The sequence below is a fragment of the Typopeltis vanoorti genome, chromosome 25, assembly GCF_054136105.1.
Source record: "Typopeltis vanoorti isolate ZY-2024b chromosome 25, IOZ_Tvanoo_1.0, whole genome shotgun sequence".
Classification (NCBI taxonomy): domain Eukaryota; kingdom Metazoa; phylum Arthropoda; class Arachnida; order Uropygi; family Thelyphonidae; genus Typopeltis; species Typopeltis vanoorti.
The window spans coordinates 1,942,800-1,955,508 of NC_143573.1; the positions used below are offsets into that span (position 1 = coordinate 1,942,800).

General features: G+C 35.5%; 1 protein-coding gene across 3 annotated transcripts in view; it reads left to right on the plus strand.

Annotated features, from left to right (window-relative positions):
• Window positions 1–12,709, plus strand: part of ptc (protein patched) — a 313,027-nt gene that overhangs the window by 206,566 nt on the left and 93,752 nt on the right. For all 3 annotated transcript variants that reach the window (XM_090414812.1, XM_090414810.1, XM_090414811.1), the window contains one exon: window positions 5,484–5,936. In XM_090414812.1, the coding sequence (XP_090270938.1) occupies window positions 5,484–5,936 (453 nt within the window). The remainder of the gene's footprint in view (window positions 1–5,483; window positions 5,937–12,709) is intronic.

The window sequence follows — 12,709 nt, forward strand, 5'->3', positions numbered from 1 at the left end:
GCAATACTTAGTCTTTATTTGAGTTGTAAGTCAGCAGTTAGATTTGATGGAAGTACAAGAAGATGGTTTAATGCTAAATCTGGTGTGAGACAAGGATGTACATTATCCCTCTGTTATTCATTATCTATATGAATCACATTATGAAGGAAAATAGTATTAAACATGATATCAAAATTGGAGATGTTAATGTCAGCTCTTTGTTTTATTGTAGACGATGTTATACTTCTAAATAAATCCACTACAAGTCTGCAAGATTTGCTGACTAAATTGAATAACTGTTGTAATAGATATGGTGTGAAGATCATCGATAAAAAGAGAAAGACAATGAAAATAGGCAGAATCATTGAAAATGTCAATTGTGTTGTGAATGGAGAAACGGTGGAACAAGTAAAACATTTCAGCTACTTAGGCACGATTTTTAGTGAAGATGGTAAATTTAATATAGAAATAGACAATAGAATCAACAAAGCTGGTATGTTAGGAAGTCAATTGAATAAATTCATATGGAATAAGAGAGAAATTAGTCGGAACACTAAATTAGCTGTATACAAGACAGTGTTCAAACCAGTTTTAACTTATGATCCGAGAGCTGAGGCAGAAGTAAAACACCTGACCGAAGACTAGAGACCGCAGATATGAGAGTCCTGAGAAAAATTTAGAAGCGTTAAAAGAGGTAAACCGTGAGTAGACATAACTATACATAAACCTGTGACACACGGGCGAAAATTATACCATTAAATAATTTTTCTACGTGAGTTTTTCCGTTATATTTTTATGTATAGTTGTATATTTAGAAGCGTGAACAGATGGCATCAATGCCAGTATCATATTTAAAACGAGAATATTAGGAAAGAACTTGACATTGTCAGCATTTAGGAATGCGTCAGCAGAGCTAATCTCAGGTGGTATGGTCACTTAAATGGAACAGGCGAGGAAAGATTAGCAAAACGAGTGTTATTTGCCAGATTGGCAGAAAAATGACCCAGAGGAAGACCAAGGTATAGATGGATTGATATGATACAAAGTGCCTTAGCCGATAGAAATATAAGATCTGATGATGTTGAAGTCTTGACAAGTAACAGACTGATTTGGTGTAAAATTGTAGATGGGAAGTCAGTAATGATGTAAATTTTTCGTGTTGTACTATCATATCCTGTACACCCCTTGAGGGTACATGGCAGGAATTTGATGATGATGATGATCTCCACCTTGTGTGAACATAATTCACCTGCTATCATCCTTTCTATCCTCACAGAAAACATATCCTTCCATTTCTATTCTTGTCAGGATGTTGTCCTTATCCAACTATGTTTCACTTATTCCAGCAATTTTTGGATGAGTAAACCCATCAACAAAACCATTTTATCTTCCTTATTTCTGATGTTCCTGGTATTTGTAAATAAACACAGCAGTTCATTTTATGTGAATAACTGGTCCTGCCCATGTCATTTGCACATTGTGATTTCCCCACACCTAACCATTCCCAATTGCATTTATTACTACTTAACATATCAGTTATACAGCTTTGACTCTTAAGCACCCCAGTTAGTAAAATATGATCTCCCATTTCCAAATGGGAGATCTATTTCTTCAACTCAGCTACATCCTATGTATCTCAGGTCATCCCATTCCCATACTAACCATCCCCATATGCACATTCACTACTACTTCCAACATCCAGTTTCCTTATACTTGTCTCCCTGTTCATCCTGAGTAATTCCTCTCCTCCTGTTTTCCTATCCATCTTGCATTCTCGTTGGATTATCACTCACATTACTACTATTCTGATACAACTACTTCAGTTTCACCAGTTCCACTCTCCCAATCTCTTGCTTCTTCTGTTCTCTTATCACATCACTCATTGTTCCTCCTTGCAGCAATAGTTCTTCTGACTCGTACCAAATCCATACAAATGGAATCTGTCACTTTTATACATTTCCATCTTTCCTTCAAATGCATCCTACACAAACTCATGATTCTCTTCACACTTCTCTGTCAACATACCATTCATGATCCCTGCTCTTTATCTAAACTCACCACTATCATATCATATAAACGAGTCATTTGTTTCAACAACCATCACCAGCTTGATCCTGCTAATGCTCGGTGCTGGAAAACACACCTTATGGAATCTCATTTGCCACACCTCTAATAAATTATATAAGATGAATTATGTCCAAGCAGTTGTGGTTAAAGATTTAACTAACTGTTTGGCTAGCTTAAAGAAGGGATAAGTCAACATCATTTACTGTCTAGGGAGTAATCAGGTTTATGGATTTTAGGTAATTCATATATCGGGGGGGGGGGGGGGGAATAAAAGCTTGCATTTTGTAACTACTTCAGGAGACTAAGATGTGGCATTTTTAGATCTTTTTAATGTCTATTTCTGAGAATTGGTTCATTATAGTTCAGTTGTTTATAAGTAGTGCAGTAGCTGAGCAACACATTCATTTTCCAATTATAATCACTGTCATTAAGGGCCACATTAGCATTATACCAGCTTTGGTGATCAATCATTGTTATTATCTCTGCATAATTTACAGGTTTAATTGTAGAGTGTAGAGCTGACTCTTTTAATGATTTTTCTTAGGCAGCAATGCTTGCAAAAGGATGTTAGCTACTTTGAGCCTGATGTTGTTGACAATGTCCTGAGACAAGTTGTGGATATTGTGCACTGCATATGCAGCTTGAGGTCTAAAGATGGAACTTGACGAGGTGCTACTGCAAAGTTGTACTCAAGGCTGAGGATGCCAACAAGACTTATTATTCCTTTAAGTCTTTTTGATGAAAGTTTCATGACAACTGAAGTGGCTAACTCTGCTGCTGAGAAAGAGATCTCTGAAGATTGTCATATTTTTGATATGTTTTCCTCCATTTTTTTAAAATGTGCTTCACTGCAGCAAGTACAGACTTGAAAGACTTTTTTTTAGAATCAGCAGATGGAGATGTATTTCCAAACTGGAAACATTAATTTCACTCACAGGAATTACTTCTCTTTTCAGAAATAAAACTGGATAACTCCAAGATTCTAGAATGGCAATAATTGCTGCCTTTTGGCTTGCCAGACATTTGCTGGAACATATAATTATTATAAAATAGATACTATGATGTAAGAAATCCATTAAAAATTTTATTTGGATAGTTACAATATTGTTTCTGCCATGTTTTACTTAGATATGGTAATATTGGTTTCTTAAGAACCAGGAAATGATAGAGAGCATTCAGAGGCAGGTAATCAAGATAGTAATGTCTGGTCTATAGAATGCTGCCTATGAAACTAGATTGAAGGTTTGTGCATTGCAAAATACGGTTGATAAGTGAATGTACATTATTATATCGGTATCGCTATGGAGTCAGAAGACACATTGTGGAAGATCTGTTATTTACACGCTAGCTGTTATTTATACAATACCTTTCCTTAAACTCATTCACTGACAATGAATTCGCTCACTCAGTGAGTTCACAAAAAGAACCACTTCTGGTTTTTTGTCATTGAGTTCATTTCTCCTTGCCATGTACTGAAAAAAAAAAAAAAAAGTCTTCAGTGTCATTCCTGTAAAACCTCTTTAATAACTTAAATAGTTGTATCACATCTCTTTAGCCTGTCAACTAGTTTTTGAAGCCCACAGACCTTCATTCTGTTTTTAGAGGAAGCAATGGACCTGCCACAATCTTGTTGCTTGCCTCTGGATCCTCTCCACCACTTCTACATCCCCACAGAAGTCAAGTGACCAGATCTGTGTGCACTAGTCCAGATGTGGCCTTATAAAGGGAACAATAATCTCGCTATCCCTGCTTCTCAGTGTATTCTTCAACAACCACATAATCTGATGTGTTGTTTTGGCCACCCTTGCAATATGGCCTCTAAACTTCAACTCCCTGTCCCCAATTATTTCATTCCAAGTCCCTAGCCTCGTGAATTTCCTTCCTGCAGCTCATTTCTATCAATATATTCCATGTAGGATCATGTCGAATGCCTTTGGAAAGTCCAGCATTATCATTCAGTAGCCATTTTCTTTATCCACTTCAATTTACTAAAGCAAGATATCTGCCCTTCACAAAAATATGTCCCACCCCCATCGTAAAGTATCATATTGCTGTCCACCCAGTCATGAATTCTATTTTCTACCAGCTTCTCCAATACTTACCAGCACTCCTGAGTTACTGATTGGCCTATAATTTTCTATTTCTGTCTTGAAGCCTCCTTTATGGAGCAGAACTGTTTTCTCTGTTTCTGCTCCACTGGCACCTTCCCTGAACTGAGGCTTACTTGGTTAAAGGAGGTGCTAATTCCCTTCCACATTCTGTCTTCATATGCACAATTCCATAGGCAAGATGTCATCTTAGTTTTTGCTCTGAATCTTTTTCACTGTCTATATGTCCATATCCACTCTAGATGACCCTTTCTGAGCTAATATCACTGTAGTTCAGATGTAACTATCAAAGCCATATAAATTTGTCTGATGAGATGACTTAACCACTTTAGAGTGTACTCATAAACTTTCTGCCCTTAGTTTCCTAGGTCATTGAAAATTGTAGCAAACTGGGAGGAGACCTTCACATAATCTTTCAGGGAATATGAGAACAAATTGAGTCTTCAGATGTACAGTCCAGTCCACATCTTCTTGTGATGCATCCCATTAATTGGGATTTACCTGGATTCTGAATTAATGATAATTGGATAAAAATTTGGGATTCAACCTACCAAATTATATCATGTATGACTTAAACCAGAAACAAACATAATGGTACAACACAATTGAGTGTCATGCTGGCTGGGACATTGGCCAGTTAAATAAGGCCCAAATGTTTTTGTCAAGGAACTAAGACAAACAATGAAAATACATCTACTGAAACAAACTCCAACTTGGCAACATCATAATTCATGATAGGCACCATCAACATAAGAAGTAGCAATGGAAAAGAAATGGAACAGAGCAAAAGAGAATTATAGTTTACATGATTGGTGTTACTGAAACAAAGAAGACAAAAATAGGTGAGATTTTTCTAAATAACTACAAGATGTTATATGGTTATGTCTAGCAACCCAATTATGTATTCCCACCAATTTCTCTGTTGCACAAACATGTGTCCATGCACGCGTGCGCACACACACACTTTAATTATAACTAGAGATATATAGACAAATTTATAATTAGAAGCATCTGTCTTCTAATTATAAGTTAGGTCAGAGACATGGTTAGCTGTTAGGCACATTGACTACAGAATTTTACAAAGTCACCTAACTTGTAGTTCCGCAAAAATGTTCTTTTTAGATGAAACTTTTCCATGCTTGATCACTTGGTCAGCATTTCATGATCAGTCTTGCTAATTGGCAGTGTTGAATCTCATGTTGATTTTTGTGTGGAAATTTAACATATGTATTCTCATGACAAGATACATATAAATAACATCTTAACCTGAAAACTAATTGAAAACTTCATTTTTTTTTTTTTTTTTTTTTTTTTTATATATATATATAGGTAGCTACATCAAGATTAGTTGATGGTGAAGGTACAGTAAATCCTAAAGCCTTTTATAATTATTTGACTGCCTGGGTTTCTAATGATGCACTTGCTTATTCTTCTTCCCAAGCAAATTTACGACCTGAACCTCGTAGATGGATTCATGATCCACAGGATGTGGAGCTGAAAATTCCCAAATCCCAACCATTAATATATACCCAACTTCCTTTTTATCTTAACAAAATGGGAACAACTCAAGAAATTACAGAAACTATTGAATCTATTCGAAGCATTTGCCAGAAATATGAAGAAAAGGGCTTGCCAAATTTTCCAACTGGTATTCCATTCATTTACTGGGAACAGTATATTAACTTAAGGTTTCATCTGCTGCTTGCTTTATTGTGCATCTTGGTTGTTATTTTCCTGGTGATGTCTGTTGTTCTTGTAAATCCTTGGGCAGCATTTGTAATGGTAAGTATTTTTTATTTCTCTTTCTCTTTCTATCTTTATTTTGAATTATTAGCTAATTTTTTTTTTGTCTATGATTTTCCATGATGTAATTACATCATGTCTATGGCCATGATATAATTACCTTTTGAAGTTGTTAATAAATGCAATTTAGAAATGTTCTTATTTCATTTTTCTTTTATTAAGTGCAAATTTTCATTATATTTTATAACTCTATATTTCTACAGTATGCATAAAACAATAAACATCCTTTAAGAAAGAAATGTATGCATGTGTGGACATACTGTTTTCTTGAAGATTGTCACATCTTCTGACTATGTATAGAAATGGTATATATCTTTATGAAAATGTGCTGCTATTAAAAGGAAAGACTAAACCTTCATTTAAATTTTTTTTTTAAATCAGTTGAACTGCTTTCCGACACCATTTTATTAGCACATGTTTTTGTTTGTTTTTTTTAATATTCTTTGCCAAAAGGATGTCTAATCCTGAATCTCTTGAAAATCACATTATTCATCACTTTTTTTTATCATCATCAAATTCTTTATATATGTACTCCCTTAGGAGGGGGGGGGTATTATTATTAATACCACATTCCAGCACAAAGATGTGTATAAATTTCTGAACAGAAATCCTACAAGTACCTAACATTTTTATTAGCTTTACTCTCGTCTCAAAACATTTTTGTATGTCTAATATTCATGTTCTACTCATTTGTTAAGATCACCAATAAGGATCAACTTTTCCTTTTTTTTAGTGTCTGTTGTCTTCTCTCATAACTAAAAAAAAATTCCCTCACTTCAATTGTAGAACCTTCTGTGGGACCGTAGATGCAAATAAGTCTCGCAGTCTGATTCCCATTGTGATTGCCCATATCACTCTGCTTCATGTTGTCTGCCAATCAAGAAACTTATCATGTTTAGTATTGAATAGTATAGATACTTCTTCTACTTCATTATTGTCTAAATATAACATCCTGTGGGTTATTTAGAAGAACCTGTTTTTTTTTTTTTTCTCATTGTTTCATTAACACCAATTATGTCAAGCTTTTCTATTACTTTTCTAGCAGAAGTAGGAAAGTACCAAAGCACTTTTCTAGTTCCTCTAACTAGAAAATTATATTGTACTTTACTAGTTCTTCTGCTAGTTCCAATTTTTTTGCATTGACTATTATGACTGACATTGATTGTGCTAATCTTGAATTCTGCTTGATGGAGTTTGTAGAGTTTTTGGACTTCTTATCATTCAAGCTTAATTTCCTGTAGTCATTATCCATATAGCGGAGTTATCTTCCTTAGTGATGTTACTGTCTACACTCCAGCTGGCTCTCTTTTTCTTATTTTACTAACCAACTTGAAAGAGAAGCTGACTATATTTGCTGTAAGCAATGAACTAAAGCAAATTGTTCATCTACCTACCAGAATACCAGATAAACCTCTGCTGTCAGCAGAGGTTTATTCTCCTTGATACACTGGTGAGGTCATTCTCTTCTTTCAGTAACTCTGATCATAATCTCATACAGGTTTCATCTCTAGTGGAATGACATTTTCTGAGCTGTTATCAGTTTCATGGCCTTTGGCATTACATCAACTTCAAGTATGATGACCTCTGGACTTTCTGCTCCTCCTTTCCATGGTTGGAATACTGTTTCTCCCTCTTCAGATCCTGATATTCTTAACTTCCAGGGATTTCCCCTTGTCATCACTCCTTCCTGCTGTTCAACCAAGCGAAAGAACTCCCCAGTGTCAACCCTGTAACCACCTCTCAACAGTTTAAAAGTCTTGATCATATCACCTCTCCTTCTTCTATCCATCAAATTCTGCAGTCCACATTCCCTCAGCCAATTCTCATAACTAACATTGTACAGTCCTGAAACCATCTTATCTGCCTTTGTACCCTTTCCACAGTTAATTTATCCCCTTCAAATTCTGGGGACCAAATCTGAGAACAATAGTCTAAGTGTGGTCTGATCAGAGTCTTATACAACGGAATGATAACTCTTTTATATCTGCAGGTCAGTGTCCTTCTCATTATTACTGCAATCCTCTGTGTTGCCTTCATCACCTTTGCAACATGTCCCCTAAATTTCAGGTTTCTATCAATTATCAACCCCAGATCCCTTGTCTCTCCTACTTCCTCCAGTATGCAGTGTCCCAAACATCAAGACCTTATATTTTGCTGCATTAAACCGAGACCCCCATTCATTTTCCCATATGTCTAGCTTATTCAAATCCTCTTGCAGGGCTACCACATCTGCACTATTACTAATAACCCTTTCCAGCTTCCCATCATCTGCAAACAACTGAATATTCCCCTGCAATCCACTGACAATGTCATTGATATAAAGGTTAAACAATATAGGTCCCAGTACTGAGCCCTGTGGGACCCCACTTGTAACCCTCTTCTCCTTGAAACTTTCCCACCATACACAACTCTCTGATACCTATCGGACAGCCAATCCTGAATCCAGTTGACCAATCTGACATCCAGACCCATGTGCTGCAACTTGAATATCAGCTTATCATGTGGCACCCTGTCAAATGCCTTCGCTAAGTCCAAGAAAATGGCAGTATATGCCTTTCCCTCATCTACTGCTCTTGTAACTTTATTATAAAAGGCTAGCATATTACTAAAACAAGAGTGCCCCTTAACAAATCCATGTTGACTCTCACAGATAACATTACCCTTATCTGCCCAATGCTGTATACGGTCCCCCACTAATTTCTCCAAGATCATAACAACTACTGATGACACACAAACTGGCCTATAATTAGACACTTCTGGTCTGCTACTGCCCTTATGCAATGGCACTATCTTACCTTCCTTCTATTCCCTGGGCACCTTTCCTCATTGCCAGACTTTCATTGAAAAGCCAGGTCAAAGGAACTGTCAGTTTTTTAGCACATTCTCTCAAAACTCATGGTGAAATACCATCCAGTCCCACACTTTACTGACATCCAGAGTACTCAGTATTTGGAACACACTCTCCTCCTGCACCTCTAAACCTCAAACCTGCCCTGCCCTGTCCTTCTAGTATTAAAATTTACTCCTCCAGGATGAAATACTCCAATAAAAAGTGTTCATTGAACATTATATTCAGTTGACATCCACATCACAGCATGTAACCAAGCTCATATTCAACCCAGAGGTTACAAGCTTATTGCACACTGGTACCATGCCTGAGCAATCATACAAATTTTGGAAATTACTCTGTGGACTAAACATAGATATTTTTAATTCCACTTCATACAGAGCAGGGAAGTGCTCTCATATGGGGTAATGAAATTCACTTACCACCTAAAATAGGAATAAGGAAGTTATTATTAATCATAACATACCTCTTGAAATCAATAGACTCATAGTGGGAGTTGTCATTCTGCAAGCAACCTGTCATTCATTGTATAGAATTATGGAGATAAACTTTTATGTTACAGCAATTATGTTACTTAAAACTAAGATAAAATAACACTCAGTATTTTGACCTTTATATATCAAGGTCATCATCAGGAATACATATATATACACTAGGTACAAGTCACATCACAATTTACTATGGTGATCAACAGCAGAACTATTCTGTCCACTGTTGGCCTTAGCTTGATCTCTGGTTAGGGAAAGAGTAATATTTAAATAATAATTAAGCACTTAAGTGGAACCACATCAATTGCTGTTAGGTGAATTCTCTACATCTTGTTGTTTTTAGGTTCTGTTTATTGTCCATCAACCATTGGTTATAAACTGATATATGTTATCCTGGTTTTATGTGTTTGGAGGTTCTGGCATTCTACCATCCTTCTGTTGTTCTATTTCTAGATGTTTTATGAGTTGTACTTAGTACTTCCAGACTCTCAGAACTATTAAGCCATCATTTTTGTTGATTGGGATAATGGATTAGCATCTCACAGATGTCTTTAAATTTTTTTTCATACTAAGTTTTGGTACTTCGTAAGGACAGGGAGCCTTTCCAGTCAGTGATGTGGCTCATTTGAAGTGCATGATCAGAAAAGCCTGATTTTCCATATTTAAGCAATTTAATGTATTGTTTGTTTGTCTTTTCTTATATGGATTGTATGCCCTATTTAGGGTAAATTGCAGGTGCACTGGATTTGTATACCTCTAGGTGAACATAAAAGGAGAGGAAACAGGTTCTTTAGATGAGCTGAGTAGGTCTTTTAATTTTGTGAGTGGTTTTAATGTTGCCTTATTGTTCTAGTTTTGCAGTGTTCTGTCTATTTTCTCAGATATTTCCCTAATGTAAAGAAAAGCTACGGTCTTTTTGTGATCTTTATCTTTGGTAGCATTCGGTTAATTGTTTTCCTTTTGTAACTCTTCTTGATAAATATTTTGTTTATTATTTAAAACTCATTTTTCAGAGATTACTAATCAGAGCAGATTGTTAGAGCTTTATTTTAGAGGTTGCTAATGACCATGATTCTAGTTTTTGTTTAGAATGGTGGTACAAGGGAAAACAAGTAATTGTTTATCTTTTGTCTTCTTGATATATTTTGCTTATTATTTAAAACTCATTTTTCAGAGATTACTAATCAGAGCAGATTATTAGAGCTTTATTTTAGAGGTTGCTAATGACCATGATTCTGGCATTTGTTTAGAATGGTGGTACAAGTCTTCTTTGTGTGAGTTTATGGTAAACCATGAAGGAAAGACAGCTTGAGGGATGAGTGACAAGCATTCCAATAAGAAAGAGTGTTATTGTTTTCATTCTCTGTGGTGTCTGTGTTGTTTGTTCATGTGGCTTAAGATATTATTTAAAGTTTGATGGCTGTGCAAATGGCAAATATATTGTCAACATATGTGAGCCATACTTTTGGTTTTAGAATCATCGAATTGACCACTGCTCAAAATCTTCAATATAAAAGTTAGCTTAAATGGTGAGCCCATGACCAATAGTGGAAGGAATTGACAGCCCTAATTGTCACTGCAAAATACTTAGCAACACTGAATCTAAATTTACTAATACATTATTTATGCCAGTCAATTAGTTAGCCATAATAGCCAACTCTGGTAGCATTCTGGTAATAACATAATAGCCAACATCTTCAGAGATAGAAAGAATTTGAACTATTATGTGAACAGAACTGGATACCAATGGAATAGATGATAGCAGATGTAGTAATATGACTTAAAGGTAAATACTGAATTTAAAAAAATTAACATAACCCCTTCCTATATCCTTGAGATAGGAATAGAATCATTCTTTTTAAGATTCATTTGAAGGAATGATTTGCAAGCTCTTTAAACAATTACTAAAATAAACAGCCAAAAGGCTTCATGAAATAATGCTGGATCTAATATCCACTTTGCTTATGTCTTTAAACAATCTTTAAATCTGAAATAAATTCAGTGATGTAATGTCCTCCATTAAAAAGCAATTCAATTTCTATACATCTTTTTCACTTGTATGAAAGATATCTTCTATCCTACAGTGCTTAAAGAAAAATATTTGTCCATAGTCTCTTGTACGTGTGTATAGAATTTGTCATTCTTGCAGCATGAATTATTATTACTATACAGGTATCTTCATAGAGTCAGAAGACTCATCATGGGAGATCCATTATTCACACGCACACTAGCCATTATTCATGCAATACCCATCATATCTCTTCTTAAACTCATTCACCGATGAAGCACCCACAACCACCTCAGGCAACCCATTCCACCTATTAACAGTCCTCCAAGCAAAAAATCTAGTCCTAATACCTTTGATAACCACACTTTTACACAACTTCTACCGGTGAACCCCTGTTCTCCCCCTTCTTGCCATGTATGGAAAAATGTCTCCAGTGTTCACCCTACAAAACCCTTTAATAACTTAATGCTTCTATCATGTTTCCTCTTTTTTTGCCTATCATCTAATTTTTTGAAGTCTGCAGACCATCATCCTGTTCAAATAGGGATCATTCCATAGACTTGCCAAATCTTTGTCACCCACCTATAGATCTCTTTCATGTCTTCTCACATATCACCTTGTCACCTGCTAAATCATTTGTACCAGCCAAAACAAACATCTCTTTCACCTTAACTCTGTACATCCCTACAGCATCACTGACATCTTTAATCTTAGTACCAGAAAAACATGATTTCATCACAACCTCTTCAAGGACTCCTCTTATCAATGAATCACCATATAAAATCCAATCCTTATGCTCATGCTTTTGCTCTTTCATACTCCACTTTCTTCCTCTCTTTTGCTTCTGTGTCATACCATCTCCCAGGCTTTTTTTTCAACTGCTCAATCTCACATTTTGTTCTGTGAAGAACTCCGTATAAGTGTACTATCTTTTCCATTACCATCATGACATTCTTCCATTACCATTTTCCACCATGTCAATTGTAGTCACTCATACCACTTGTAACACTAACTATGCCAATCATGTTATCATGCATTTTGTCATTCGACTTACTGTTATTATTTTTCTTACTCTCTCTTCACACTTCTGGCATTTGCTCACAAAACATTTTTAACAAACATTCTCCAGTTTCATTTTCCTTCCATAAATCTCCTGTTTTGTGAAGGCTATACATTCACCCACACTTCAGTGAACATAATCACGCATGTTAAAATTACCTGCCATTGTTTTGCATACTATTGCTATGATGCATAATACAGTGTACATGAAAACAAATATTAAACCTTTGAAAAAAAATTAACATGCTACTCTTATAGTTAATCAAGCAAATACTCATAAATATAATGATGCAAAAAGAATGACTTAACTACTATCACTAAATACTTCCAAAAAGAACTTATCTTTAAG